At 37.8% G+C, this 15,977-nt stretch overlaps 1 protein-coding gene across 1 annotated transcript in view; it reads right to left on the bottom strand.

Moving 5' to 3' along the window:
- The window catches only part of rxrgb (retinoid X receptor, gamma b), a 49,646-nt gene that overhangs the window by 568 nt on the left and 33,101 nt on the right, over positions 1–15,977 (bottom strand). The window contains exons 2-9 of the mRNA XM_066676301.1: positions 15,688–15,923; positions 10,085–10,235; positions 9,215–9,394; positions 5,559–5,719; positions 4,116–4,245; positions 3,707–3,839; positions 3,228–3,319; positions 2,032–2,137 (exon numbers count right to left, since the gene is read on the bottom strand). Of these exons, the coding sequence (XP_066532398.1) occupies positions 2,032–2,137; positions 3,228–3,319; positions 3,707–3,839; positions 4,116–4,245; positions 5,559–5,719; positions 9,215–9,394; positions 10,085–10,235; positions 15,688–15,923 (1,189 nt within the window). The remainder of the gene's footprint in view (positions 1–2,031; positions 2,138–3,227; positions 3,320–3,706; positions 3,840–4,115; positions 4,246–5,558; positions 5,720–9,214; positions 9,395–10,084; positions 10,236–15,687; positions 15,924–15,977) is intronic.

Below are 15,977 nucleotides of genomic sequence, written 5' to 3'. Positions count from 1 at the left end.
TCTTAAGGATGACATTAGAATGACAGAACAGGTCAGAATGACCCACTGACCACACTGTATCTCCAAAGATTAGTAGACAGCCCTTAGAAATCAGTCTGTTTAGTGCTCACACTAACAACTACATAAAACTGATGCAAAAAAAAAAGACATGAAACACATATGATGTATATTTTTCAAGCTGCAGCCATATCAATGTGTATTGTACACTTTGTTTGAACACTTTTCATCCCCCATTTAGACGTTAAAAGAAATCTAAGTATGGATCTCTCACCCACTTCATGCTATTAAACAGAACTTTGTTCAGTCAGTAGACCTCCCAAATTGCACCATACTCCCTACATTATACTGCACCCAGACAGTAATTAGACACTAATTTGACAGAGAAAAAAACAACAACAAAAAATTTGTCATACAATGCACCATGTGAGCACAGAAACAATTTCATGATCGACACTGTGCCCTACAGAGGATGGAAAGAGACATTTGGGATTCAGCTTTGGATTTGCTGCGGTGTAGAAACATCCCTCACTTATAACTCACTTTCAGAGAAGGAGAATAACTTTATTAAACTTTAAGCCAAATCAGACAAATAAATTAAACACACTCGCAATAAAACATCCTCCTCCAAATATCTGTTACTCTCTTAGAGCGCAGGGAAAGTGGGATCAGATTATTAGAACTTGTAAATGGGGAAAATAATGAGACAAAATATGTGGCATGTGCTTATAGTCTTTTACACAAACAAAACACGAGTGAAATAACACGATTACTTGTATATTGTATGAAAAATTCACTCACAGTCACAAGTTTTCCATTGGATCCTGACACAAAAATGCTAATGTGGCTAACAAAAGATAACAGTCTTGCACATCGTTATGCAACACTGTGGGATCCTTTACCCCCAATGCAAAGAGGCAGTGGGCTTCTTTGATTCTGAGTGTTGTGAGACCCGCTCCAGTACAGGGAGAGGAACTGTTTAAGATGAATTTATTCATCCTTCCCATCTGTTAACCTCTGAAACCAGACAGTCTGTCCCCAATATGGCACCCACACCAAAACACTTTAAATAAATCACTTGACTGCAACCTGCGGATACATGGTACTTTTACCAACTAGAAACAAAGCAAGAACTGGTGAATTGATAAAGGAGTCAAAACAGCAAAATAAACAGGTTTGTTTAAATCCCTTATTGTGTTTATTTTGTGTTCATACTTGAAACAAACTGCACTAGAGTTCACAGAGACTCACCTGCCCAGACAGTCTTGGTCTGTTTGAAGCATTGACACTTACTCTAATGAACCACACTAACAGCAGATGCAGCAGGTTTCGTTATACATAATAATACACGGATATGTATTACACACCTGTACATTTGCCTAAGATCATCAATCTCAGTGTGAACTCTGTATTTGAGAGGCATACCACCTCACCAAACTGGGCTGCGGAACAGTGGAACTGTGTTCTTTACCACCCATGACTTCTGAGATGAGTAGGAGTGGTATTAACCAAAACCAATCATCTGTCCCTGGCATCAGTAATTCTCTGGTGCTCTCCCACTCTTTCGACAATGCCCTTCTACAGATATAATGCAAACTGTGTGTGTGTGTGTGTGCAGCTGGATGCCTGTGCCTGAAATATATACACATTAAATCAACTTAATTCACTAAGTCATTTCAATTACTGAAAGAGGAATTATTCAGTGTGTTACAATAAACTATGTCTAGTTTAACTGAACAGTTACATTTCATTGATTAGTTAAACCAGTCACACCATGGCTTGCCCTGCTGAATATTAAATTCACTTGAATAGAACATTGCCAAAGCAATATGGAATCAGCTAAAAGGTCTCAGCATGCAGAACACTGAGATATAATCAAAAGAAATTCCAGTGACAAAATTAAATGACAAACTGACATTGGCTTAAACCCTAGAGGCTGTGGTTAAGTCAAATCATAAATGGACAAAAACAACTGTGCTCTGTCAGGTTTGTCTGAAGTGAGTCTTGCGTGAATTTGGCATCGTGTTGCCGTACCTGCCGGGTTGGTCAGGGTATTTTTGCTTGGTGTAGGACTCCAGAGAGGCGTAGACTTTCTCCCTGAGCCCCTCCACTTCAGCTGGATTAGACAGGCCCTTGGCATCTGTGAGAAAACGCATCAGACATGCTCAGACACAAATACTGACTTTCAGCACAGACTGGTAAAGCTCTGTCTATAACCCGGAAAACTGACAATACAGGCTTTTGTAGACGAGGATTTATTTAAAGCTACTGTTTTCTCATTTTTAGGTGTATAAAAACGCAAGTGAATCTCAAAATAATAAAACAGAACCAGCACACAGTTATATTCAATATATATATACACACATACAGTGCTGCAGATAAGTAGTAGCTAAAAGTTCCAGAAACTTAAAACTGATGCTTGCACTGAGCTGAGATAAAGTGCTGAATCGCTGAATGTCACTGCTGGACTGAGAACAGTCCACCAACTAAAAAATATCCAGCCATCATTGTTGTTTGGCCACTGATGAAGGCCTGTGAGTGTAGTGTGCTAACTCACTAACCTCAAACCCCGAAGTTCTTTTACACGCGACACATATCAGAAAATAAAAGGTCTCGAACCCAAAACTTTTCTTTTTATTTGTATCTTGTTAATATGAACTTAAAATTGTACAAAACAAAAGATGAATTCCTGACCAAATTAAGTAGCACGACGGTCAAAACACCATGTTGCAAACAATTACATTTCTAAATTCTTATACACTAAATTTACTAAAATGTTGCTTACTATAAATATAACTCAAAATTCTGTTACAAATAATGTAGTAATTTAATGAAGTATTAAATCCAAATTTACTCTACAAAAAAACAAAAATGGCTCTAACAAAGGATTAAAGAATGACCAACACAATCTGTGCAGCAACAGATGAGCTACTGTCTCTGACTTTACGTTAGCATTACATTGCTAAACGTCCACTGGATTTTATCTGTGTCAAATTATTTGCAACAGTTGGTTAAAAGCTAAAATGTTATGCAAATAAATGTTACCTTTGTCAATAATATTAATCTGGGGTATCGTGTGTTTCTGTATTTTATAAACGTGTACACCGTCATCTGTATTGACATTGGTAGATATGTATGCACATAATATCGGATATTGGCTTCAGCCCAAGACTCTTTCACATTACAGGTTTTCATCAACATTTCTTCACACAGAACATGCCACCACTGACCAGGATTGAAAAGTACAATGGCTCTCAGGCAGCCCAGCTCTGTCTTATCCATCTGCATGTCCTTCATCTTAGACACTAGCTCAGTCAGCACCCTGTTAAATACAAAAACACACCTTTGGTAACGCTACATGGAAAATAATTAAATAACACACAAAGATTGAATAAAGACGTACAGAATGATTAGTTCAACAGTTGAGCAAGGATGGGATTTTGAATTACACATACATATACAGTTCAATCACATCACAACACAAAGATGGAGGAAAAGACAGCCATAGAACAGTAAAGCCAGCTTCATTAAAAGATGCAATACCAGCATTTTTAACATTCCTAAAAGCGTAGCACCATAATGTTTGACAGTCAAATTAATAAAAATTTGACACCATTTCTTTAGTGTTTTTAGAGTATAGTTTCATTTCCCTGGTGGAAATTTAGTCAAAAGTGTAAAAAGAGTAAAAGTGTGAGGTGCAGCATCTTACCTGTCAAAAATGGAACCCACTCCAGCGCTGTGGGCACTGCTGCGGTGTACGTGAAGGCCCGTGGCCAGCAGAATGCCATCTTTCACTGTCACCGAGCGGTGTGAGAATGAGGCAATTAGCAGCTCATTCCAACCTGAAGTGAACAACAGCAAACCTCTTCATTAGTGAAGTAGTGTGGTGTGCTGTGGAGCTCATCAAATGTCTAACCAGCAGAGGTCAGTGTTACTGAAGGAGGAGATCTCACTACAGTCAACCAACGACAACACAGTGGGATACAGTCCCTCGTACTTTTCAGTGTGGGCACTCGGTCTAAAACTCAAATTAAGAAACAAGCCTGCAGTGTGAGCAAAACCTAACTGTAGACCTTAACTCACCACTGTCCACATATCACAGTGAAAGTGTGGCCTACCTGCCCGCAGTAGAATGACCTGATCATCCAGTGGCAGGTCTGAGAAGTGTGGTATCCTCTTTGCCCATTCGACCAATGTGAAGAGCTGCTTGTCTGCTGCCTGGCAGATATTAGTAACTGGGTCGTTCGTCTGACAAGAGAGAGAGAGAGAAGCTAATTTACGTGTACTGTATAAATAAATATTTAATTTCATAGACTTTTAATTTTAAATCTACAGGTTAAAATCTAAAAATAGGAACATGATAAAACACTTGCTAGAATAAATAAAAACACAATGTAAAAAAGTGTAATTCAAGGCATATATGCCACTGTGTTTTTAAGGGAATGCTTATGAACTTTGCTTCCCCTTTTGAGTAATGACAAGACTTGACCAGAGCTCCGGACTAACACCATCCTGGGGATGAATGAAAAATATTTTCAAGATGATATCTGTTTAAGAAAAGCCTTGGGGAATATTATTATAATGTGTGTTAACAATTAATGTCTGCAAATATACATTAAGTAAGAGGTAATAACCTGTTAAAAAGCTGGTCATAGAGAATAATCTCGGTCAAGTCTTTAATGAGCAGACTAGTAATGTAATTTTATAAGTGCCTTAAGCATTGCATATAAACCTTTTATTAAAGCTGATTTAATCTTCAAAATTTAGATTAGCTGTGTGTAATTATACACAGATCAACCATAACATTATGACCACAATCTTGTTTCTAAATGTCCATTCTCTCAGCTTCACTGACCACACTGGAACAAGGTCATAATGTTATGATCGATGTAGGTGTATGGCACTAACAGCACATTCAAATCCAAGAACAAGCTGGTTTTATGTACATGTAATGCTAATTATTTAGAATTGAATTTTGTATTTCTTTCCGCCTTGTGCTCAGGTAGGCTCTGGACACACCGCGACCCTAAACTGGCTAAGTGGTTAAAGACAATGAAAGAACTACATTTTATATTTCTCAAATTGAATAGGTGAAAAACAGTGCCATGTTGGTATTTTGTTTGTACACATCTGTGCCTGTTCCAGAATTAAAAAAAATATATCTGCTTAGATATAATCACTGCACTGTGTAAACTAAGATAAATTCTTTGTATGTGCAAATGTGTGTGGCCACAAATCTGATTGGGATGTACATGACGTTTTGTGTGAACAAACATTTACAGTATGCCCACTAATTTAAAAAAAAAAAAAAAAAAAAAAAAAAAAAAAAAAAGAACAACCCTTCAGACCCAGCACCAGATGGAGTTATTATATCCCACAACTGGCTAAGGAATGCCTTGAGATCCCCAGGGGGAGCTAGGAGCTGTTGCTGGAGATTGAGAAGGCTGAATTACCCTACTTGCCTGCTGCCACCGCAAAACAATGAATTCTGCTTCTTAACTACATATGCACTTCTCTATGAAAACTACAGCAGATTAAATTTACACTATACTAGTGCTTACAGAATTTCCAGGGCTGCCGTCTGTCTGTGTTTCAGTTTTGGGTTCCACTGCAAGCTCTGCATCCAGGATTTTCTCCACTGGCATCTCTTCATTAAAACTGCTTGTGGACTCCACTTCAGTATCACTCTTCTCCTTCCCACGCTGCCTCTCCTCCTGAACCGCTGGACACACATATGCAAAGAGGTTAAAAACAACACATAATATACAGGACCAAATATGCTTGTATAATGCAACTTCATGTGCTTATTTTTATGGATATTTTTATAGTATTCAAACATTTGAAAGACCCAAATCTGAAAACCAATTAATATAGTTGTACACCCATGGTCAAATGGCATCTTCTGTCAATTTTTAAAAAAAATAAATTAATAAGACATCACCATCTAATCACATATGAAATTGCGTTAAACTTTGGTATTTGTCCACAGCCACGCTATATTACAAAGCGCACTATAACATCCTCAACAGTTGGTGATTTTATCAACAACCTTCCAGACCTTACCACCATTTCTTTTCCAACTCGTCCAAATGACCTTGAGCTCATTACAAACAACCTACAACACTTATTGTGTACAAACCTAGATAGTGTTGCACCAGTCAAGACCAAACAATTTAGAGAGAAAAGGCTTGCTCCATGGTACAGTGATAGCACGCGTGCCTTAAAACTGGCTGCTCGTAACCATGAATGTAAATGGAGACACACAAAACTAGAACGTTTCCGAATTGCATGGCAGCACAGCCTCACCGACTACAAACATGCCTTATCTAAAGCTAAATCACAGTACATCTCTTCCCTTATAGAAAACAACAAAGACAACCCTAGATTCCTTTTTAGCACTGTATCAAATCTAATTGGCAACAAAAAGGAAATCAACCCCATTGTCCCCTCTGATTTCTGTAGTAATGACTTTATGAGGTTTTTTAATGATAAAACTGATTGCATTCGTTTCAAAATCTAAAATCAGTCCAAAGTCACATCGGCTTTTGATGAACCCCCCGCCAGCTCTGAGGTGCACTTAGACTACTTGAATTCTGTCGATGAAAATGACTTGCTTAGTTTAATTAGCTCATCTAAATCAACTTCATGCTTACTGGATCCTGTACCAACACAATTATTTAAACAAATTTTACCTAAAGTCATTAGACCATTGCTCACAATAATAAACTCATCCCTCAACATTGGATATGTACCAAAACCTCTGAAACTAGCGGTAATCAAACCAATTATTAAAAAACCCAATCTTGACCCTCTTGTACTCGCAAACTACAGGCCAATATCAAACCTCCCTTTTATTGCTAAAATTCTAGAAAAAGTCGTGTCACAGCAGTTGTGCTCTTATCTACAAAACAATGACATTCATGACATTTTTCAGTCTGGATTTAGACCAAATCACAGCACAGAAACGGCTCTAACAAGAGTAACTAATGACTTACTCCTTTCGCAATATAAGGGCTATATCTCTATTCTGGTGCTGCTTGACCTTAGTGCAGCGTTTGATACCATAGATCATGTGATGCTTCTTGATAGGCTGGAAAATCTGGTAGGAATAAAAGGATCTGCCCTCTCTTGGTTCAGATCTTATTTATCTGATCATTATCAATTTGTTTATCTGAATAATAAATCCTCTAATCATACTTTAGTTAAATATGGTGTTCCACAAGGATCAGTGCTTGGCCCTGTATTGTTCACACTCTACATGCTGCCATTGGGTAGACTAATCTGTAAGCATGGGATTCAATTCCACTATTATGCTGATGACACACGACTGTTTATATCATCCAAACCTAATGAGGTTGCTTGTCTACGTAAAATACAAGAATGTCTAACTGAAATTAAAGACTGGATGATGCAAAATTTTCTCATGTTAAATTCTGATAAAACTGAAGTCTTGTTACTAGGTACAGATACTCAGATACATTCACTCAGAAATGCTGTTATTAATCTTGATAATTCAACAGTAAAACACAATACCATCATTATAAACTTAAGGGTAGCCTTTGATTCGACTCTCACATTTGATATCCACATATCCAATACAGTCAAAACCGCCTTCTTCCACCTACGCAATATTGCCAAAATTCAGCATATTTTATCCTTAAAAGATGCAGAGAAACTAGTGCATGCTTTTATAACTTCACGTCTAGACTGCTGCAATGCGCTCCTGGTAGGGAGCTCGTGCAAAGCGTTACACAAGCTTCAGTTAGTTCAAAATGCAGCAGCCAGGGTGCTCACTAGAGCTAGAAAATTCGAACATATCACCCCAGTTCTCTCGTCCCTACACTGGCTACCTGTAAAATTTCGCACTGACTATAAAATATTCCTCTTAGCTTATAAATCTCTAAATGGTTTAGGCCCGCAGTATCTTACTGAACTTCTCATACCTTATCCCCCGTCACGTAAACATCGTTCACAGGATGCCCGTCTACTATTTGTTCCTCGCTTTAAGAAAAACACTGCAGGAGGAAGAGCCTTTTCTCACAAAGCTCCTCAACTCTGGAATAGCCTTCCGGTTACTGTTCGGGGCTCAGACACATTCTCAATCTTTAAATCTAGATTAAAAACCTACCTTTTCAAACAAGCTTTTGGTTAATCATTCACTTTCAGGTTACTTCTTCTCTATTGGTGTTCGGGCTGGTTTTCATATTATCACTGTTCTGTATTAACCCTGTCATACTACCATAGCTACAGCATTTTTAGTTGGCTTTCTAGTAACCGCCAACACGCTGTCTGTCGCTGGGTTCTCTTGCCTGACCCGTGGAAGCTTTTTTCGCAGGTTCTTTACCATGACCCTACTAACCTCTGCATTTTTATTTGTTCCCTTTGTCTGATTTTCTTTCTCCTGTCTCTCTCTCATGCTTTGTGATGTCCTGCTGCTCTCCAGGTGTTGCCCTGATCCAGCCCCTGTGTGTCCTGTACAAGATCCTGGCCTTGTCTCATCTACAATATCATGCTTGGCCATGCTGTTTTATCTCAGATTAACTCTGCACCTAATTTTAACTCACACAGAATCCCTGATCACCTTCTCCTTCATCAGACTCATACATCACTAATATACTACATTTATATTACTATAACCCCTTCATCTGTCATCATTTCACTTTTACTTCTGTTCTCTGTTGTGTCTCCGGTGTCGACCAGAGGAGGATGGGTTCCCCGTATGAGTCTTGCTTCCTTCGAAGGTTTCTTCCTCGTGTGCTAAGGATGATTTGCCCCTGCTCATAGGAGGCTTGGACCCGGATCTCTTTAAAGCTGCTTTGTGACGACTTTTTGTTATGAAAAGCGCTATATAAATAAAATTTGATTGATTGATTGATGAATATCAATATAAATATGGCAATTTTCTAATTTCATTTTTTCATGGCGGTTAACACATGAAAAAAAAATTGCAATAGATTTTGCACAAGCCACATGTTTTATTAATTTTAAATAAGTAAATTTATTTATTTTAGATTCATCACTTATGCACCGGTGTTCTCAAGTGTATTCTCTGTACAGTGTATATGCTAGAAATGTTCTCTCTGTAGAGGATCTGTGCTAGAAATGTGCTCTCTATAAAGAATTTATGTTAGAAATGTGCTTTGAATTTCCACAAAACCTGGAATTTGACTGGGAGTGCCAAAATGTTTTTATACCATGTATACACACTCAAACCCACCTTCCCTCTTCATGCCCATAGCCAGGCACTTCTGGTAGCGGCAGTATTGGCAGCGGTTGCGCTGGCGCTTGTCGATCAGGCACTCCTTACTGTCTCTACATGTGTAGGTCAAGTCTTTCCGGATTGTTCTCTTGAAGAAGCCTTTACACCCTTCACAGCTGTACACACCATAGTGTTTTCCTAAATTCACAAGCAGCCAAAAACCACAAACAATCGTCCATAAACCACATCCCTAAACAGAGAACAATGAGTCCACAGTGTCATATACAACAGCAAAAAACAATAGTGAATATCATTTTACACAGGCCTCACACAATGGTTACATAACAGTTGATCAGTGTTATTTGTGCCGATAATAACACAAAGCTCAACAAAACTCAACTCTGAATGCATTCTGGATATCTATCATTAATATATTATCATTTCCTTGTTACAGGTTATATTACTCTCATTTATAGAGTTATCAGCAACTACATTAATTTAGATACTAAAAACACTGATTCAAAAATGCAATATGCACATATTGTATTTTTAAAATTTATTTTAACCAAGCAAGTGATGAAGAACAAGTTCTTAATTACAATGATAGCCTAGCAAGTTGTCACTGTCCAAATGAAAGAAAATTGTTATTCATTTAGTTTTTTTCTGTATTATTTTTCCACAGCAGCTGTCCTTCACATTGTGTGAATCTTTCATGATGAATGAAGCAACAGAATTCTCCAAAATGTACTCGGAATAAAATTGATTTACATCGACTTCCACTGAAAATGATTATTTTTTTCCAATAATATTACTATACTGGAGATATATATATAAAATTAGAAGCTTTTCTGAGTGAAACTATCATTTACAATAATTTGTGATAACAACCTGAGGAGCGGTCTCCACAGATGGCACAGATGTGTTTGGACATAGATCCAGGGCTGTTGCACTGGTAGCTGTTGTTCATGTTGCCAAGAGGTGGTAGACCAGGAGGTGGTTTAACATCTTCTGAACTACTCACACTGCTCAGAGAGTTCATCTGCAGAGAGGCAGAGAGTGAGAGAGAGAAGAAAGAGAGAGATTGATGTCATGTCAGGTTCATGCTAAATTCTCCTACGCATATTACACTATATGTTCCACAAACACATTGCTGATTTTCATCAATGCTCTGTATGTGGAAGCAGACACACCAAACTGTTGTAACATTTTAAGTCACCAGATTTCTTAAAGTCATTTTATCTGCTCTACTCTCTTTATAGGTGTGCTTAGTAATTCTACAATTACAGACTGCAGTCCATTTGTTCCTCTGCATTATATGGTACCCTCCTTTCGGCTTGTTGTTCACTGGTCAGGACCCCCACAGAGCAGGCATGATTTGAGCAGTGGATCATTCTAAGAGTGGATCAGACAAAGCAGTGCTGCTGGAGTTTTTAAACACTGTGGCCACTCGGTGTCCACTCTTTTAGACACACCTACCTCGCTGGTCCGTGTCCAAGTTGTAGATGTAAAGACATGAGCTCATCTCTTGCTGCACACTTTGTGATGGTTGTTCTATAGTCCATCAGTGGACACTGGATAGTTTTGGTTGTGTTCTCAGTCCAGTAGTAACAATCTGGTGGGGGTCCTGACTTCTGATGAACAGAGTGAAAGGGTGCTACCAAAATATGCAGAGCAACAGGACAACAATATGTAATTGTAAGATTGATTAAAGTACAAATATCATTTCCAGGGAAGTGGGCAAAACATAAGTAAAGCAGAATGCCATGATGTGCAAATTATTTCAATATATTATAATATACCCCCTATTTACAAAGACAAAGACAACACTTCATATGTTGAAACAGAAATTTATTTATTTATTTGTTCAGTTGCTTGAAAAATATCTGCCCATTGGGATTGTAGAAGTAAAGAGATGACTTTAAGAAAGAGAGAAATTTACATAAGAATTTACTGATACTGAAGGAAACCTGCAGCATCACAGTAGTATATGTAATGCTCAAGAGCAGACAAAGGGCTAAAAATCATTAGAAGCTAAATTATTAGAGCAAGATATATCCGTATACATATATAAAATACATACATGATATTTACAAGATCAGCGTCAGTAGATACTGCACTACTAGAGCCATGAGGATGTGAGTTGTCAAGGGATTATTACCAAAGCCACAGTAATCAGTGTACAGTCAAAGGTGTAGAATTAAAATGAGCATTATAACAGTAGCACGTCCAGTAACAACACTGAAAGCATGGAGCGTCTTAGTTTAGATAGTTCAGACAGCAGAAGAACAGTAGCTTCCATGTATAAGAAGACTTAATATAGAGTCTTAATGCAATGGTATGAAAAGAATCTGCAGAATGTGTTCTCCATTTTTTCAATGTTGTATGCAGGGGTTGTGATGTATTGTCCATACTCTCAAGCAGCTTTTCGAGTCGTTCTATCACAATCTCCAGAGTCCAGCTTAACTCCTGTTACCGCAGTACACAACACAGAAAAAGGCACTAGCAACCACAGGCAGGCAGAAATATCTATATGAGATTTGCACACACCAAAAAGGATCTCAGTTTCCTCTTAAAGTACAGGTGGTGCAGTCTTTTCACAAACACTGTACAGGTGATAAAACTCCACTCCAGTTTGCACATGTACGCCAAGGAGTACAAACCACCTCCACACCGTTCTTGCAAATTTTAAAACTGTAAAAACTATCAATTATTATATAAAATTTTGCAGATTAATTCTTGGGAACACACAGCTCTCCATTTCCTATGTTTTTAGAATGTGTTCTACCAAACGAAATCAGCAGAGGGCAGGTGTTTAACACATGACCCACACAGAAAAGTGTGTCAAATCATTTCATCAGCATCATGATTTATGCCTCCACTGCCAGCTCTGCTTTCACCTCATGTCTTACACGTCGGCTGTGTGTGTGTGTGTGTGTGTGTGTGTGTGTGTGTGGACAACATTCCAAAACCGAATGTTGATGAAAGCTCTAAATTAAAAATACTGATCAGCATAATCTTTATAAATTATACAAACTACACTCTACCATATACAGTAGAAGCTGTATAGGTAAAGACAATTTAAATCAATTAAAATATTATAAGATACACCACATGTGTTGTGTGTGTGTGTGTGTGTGTGTGTGTGTGTATGCATGAAGACACTCAGGAACTTAGTGAGATCTTATACACAGAGTGAGACGTGTATTAAAATTAAATGTTAATAGGGTTTTTTTTTTTTTTTTTTTTTTTTTTTTTTTTTTTTTTTTTTTAAAACACTGACATTTTCAAGACTCACTGCAAAAATTGTGTCTGCATAAGATATTTTGTTTTTAATATAAACAATTAAATGCATCTTAAATAAACACATCTTACTAACAAGTTATTCTCTTCCAAATGTCCCTATATCATCGGAATAACAATAATTATCCGTGCTATGGAGGATTAGTTGTCCCCACAAAGAGCTGGGAGGTACATTCTGACACACATGCACATAAAAACAACAATGTATTAATATATTACACATTATAATATTATAGTTTAAATAATTATAATTAATATATATATATATATATATATATATATATATATATATATACAAATAGAAAATTACAATATACTAAAAAAACACAAATATATTATTTTCTATTTGTGTGTGTGTGTGTGTGTGTGTGTGTGTGTGTGTGTGTGTGTGTGTGTATCTCACTCAGCTCACTCAGCTCACTCAACCATGGCTGACTATGACTCAACCTTCAAATGGTCAGGCCTTAAATTAAGAGGCTGGAGGTTCATTCTCTTCAGATTGTGTGCATGTGTGTGTCTACAGCATCAAACAAAAAAGATGATAATTAAAATTAATATATTAATAATGTAAGCCAAGCATCTTCTGTCAGAATATGAAACATTCCAATATCGAGAAAATCATGTAATTTATCTGAGATTTTAGCTGTATAATTATTGCTAATAATAACTGATTCTGAGGTGGCATTATACACATTCCTGTATTAGTGTGTGTGTAAAACAAGGTACATTCCCATCACTAGTGACTACACATGTCCCAGAGAGCTCAAAATTGGACGATAAATTATCAAATAAAATAAAAAAGTCTAATAAAATAATTTCCCCATTTATCCCCAGTAATGTGCTTCCCCATTGTTAATTGATGTGATGTTAGAAAATTATAAAAATTTAAAAACATTTTTGTTTATTACATACAATAAGTTCATAAATGTCAAAAAAATAATTAACTCTTAAACACAAAAATGGAACTGAATGACGTTTTTCAACTTTCAACCAAATTTCTCCAGTTAATAGTGCATATGTAATACCTGTAAATGATACATGTAAAGGCACTCTTTACACATATAATATATCTTTGCCTGGGCACACTTCATACAGATCTGAGGTCATATAAACCTTCATCAATGTATGATGTAATGCATACGGCATATACTTCCCCACCAAATTCCTAGGTCACTGGTCACATGGCTGTTAGCTGTCGGAGGTGTAGTTTATTCTGAGCATGGTGCCTGAAGGGATTTATAGTCCATAGTGTAGAGCAAGGATGCCTCTCAGCACCCAGCTTTCAAAACTGTTCACAAGCTGTGGACATGACATGAAGTGAAAAGAGCAGGAGAAAGGCAGTGTGGGAAAAACTATGTCCAGTATTATAGCCTCATGTGTATGACTATGTGACAAAGTAATTTTAGTTTGTTAAAATAATTGTTTGATTTAAAAAAAAAAATAAAGTCACAAAAGAGATGTTACTGTCATAACAGGAGAGCATCTAATGAACCAGAAATTCAAACTATGTATGTTTCTTCTTTTGTTAAAGCTTCTATGTCTGATTTACTCAGATAATCCACTAAACATCTGACAGAAAAAAAACAGACCTTTCTACCCCCAGGGCATGTGGAGAGTCAAGACTTAGAAGATCAGTTAGAGACAAAATATTGCTCAGGGGAGAAAGTGCTGCCTTTGAAGGAATGTCAAGGAAGGCCTCCTCAGCTGTTTCAAGGATCCCGCGACTGAAGCCACTAATACAATATCCACTCACTCTCTGAATAGGACTTCTCAAACTAGACCTGAACTCCAACTCCCGCCCAAGTCCATGACTACAAACATCTCTTTGTACATTTGGTTAAAGGCTTACAAATGGAATCAGTAGACTGTTACTATCAATAAGCCATAAGTATTATTTAGATTTTCCTGTACTTGGTTACAGTTTTACGATGTAAATAACCATTTCTTGTGCAAATTCTGGTAACATTTCATACAGCACCTTCATTACCAGGGTAAAACTCTGGTTTCCTCCCATAGTCCAAAAACACACGTTGGTAGGTGGATTGGCTTCTCAAGGGTGTCCATAGGTGTGAGTGTGTGAGTAAATGTGTGTGTGTGTTGCCCTGTGAAGGACTGGCGCCCCCTCCAGGGTATGTTCCTGCCTTGCACTCAGTGATTCAGAGTAGGCTCCAGACCCACAGCAACCCTGACCTAGATAAGCGGTTACAGACAATGAATGATTGAATGAATGTACTTGGTTACAGTTTTACGATTAAAATAATCTGAGCCACAGAGCATAATTTCTTGTGCAAGTTCTGGTACACAAATTTCCTACAGCACCTTCTTTACTAGGGTGAAACTCTGGTTTCCTTCCATAGTCCAAAAACACACCTTAATAGGTGGACTGGCAAAAGTGTCCATAGGGTTGAGTATGTGAGTGAATGTGTGAGTGTGCAATGTCCTATGATGGACTGTCGCCCTGTTTCTCCCTTGCACCCAGTAATTCTGGGTAGGCACCAGACCCATCCTGACCCTGAACACGACAAGCGATTACAATGAATGAATGAATAAACGAATGCACCTTCATTATCAGAAGCACTCTCCAGGCCTGTGCTTTTATTACTTAGTTTGACTAATAAAACCAATCTGACAGTGGGCAATTTGGCTGTAAGAAACTGGAACAGAGCTGGAAAATGCAGGATCTGTTCTTACTCAGTTATTCATCACTTGTCTCAACTGTAAAAATGTAGATATTTCGGTTGAAATTTTAAATCAAATTCAGGCTGTAGGTAGAAGATAATTTATCAAAATTTGTCTATTCCCTTTCAGTCTTTTATAAGGTCAAAAGACCAAAGGCCATATAAAAATACATCATAACAAATGAAAAAAGCACACACCATGGCAAACTGCATCTAAAATGCTGTAAATACATTTATCACTTAACTAGAAAATTAATTATTTAATTATGAGATTACATTTAAGTCAGACAGGAAGACGACAGCAATAATGGTAGAATTCAAAGGGTTAACTAAGACTACTCTGTCCCTGCCATTTAAGCCACTAATGTGATATCCGCTTAGTTCTGAGACTAAGCTGCTTTTAGACTAGCACTGCCTCCTTCTCTCTACTGGCACAGCTCAGTACTGACAGAGTGGAATCAGACTCCAGATCTGTGTACGTGTGTGTGTGTGTGTGTGTTTTGTGGGATTTACCTGTGGGCTGCTAAGTGTGCTAAAGCCCATGCCGGGTGTGGAGGGCAGGGAGACGGATGGAGAGCCTATGGAGGATGTGATCACTGGGTAAGGAGAGGCCAGACCATTGACTGGAGAACCCAGTGGGCCCATGACTGAGGGATGGGGTCGTGAGGAGCTGATGACCGATGGGTGGCCCATCATGGAGCTCATAGGGGGAGGCTGAGAGGGGGATGAATTTAAGCCTCCAGATGAATCTGTGGAGAAAAAAAAAACAGATAAAATGGAGTAAACCACTTACAAATACTGGC

This window comes from Hoplias malabaricus, chromosome 7 (genome assembly GCF_029633855.1).
Source record: "Hoplias malabaricus isolate fHopMal1 chromosome 7, fHopMal1.hap1, whole genome shotgun sequence".
Taxonomy (NCBI): domain Eukaryota; kingdom Metazoa; phylum Chordata; class Actinopteri; order Characiformes; family Erythrinidae; genus Hoplias; species Hoplias malabaricus.
The sequence above is the reverse complement of the archived record's forward strand: the minus strand, read 5'-3'. Positions and strand labels throughout refer to the sequence as shown.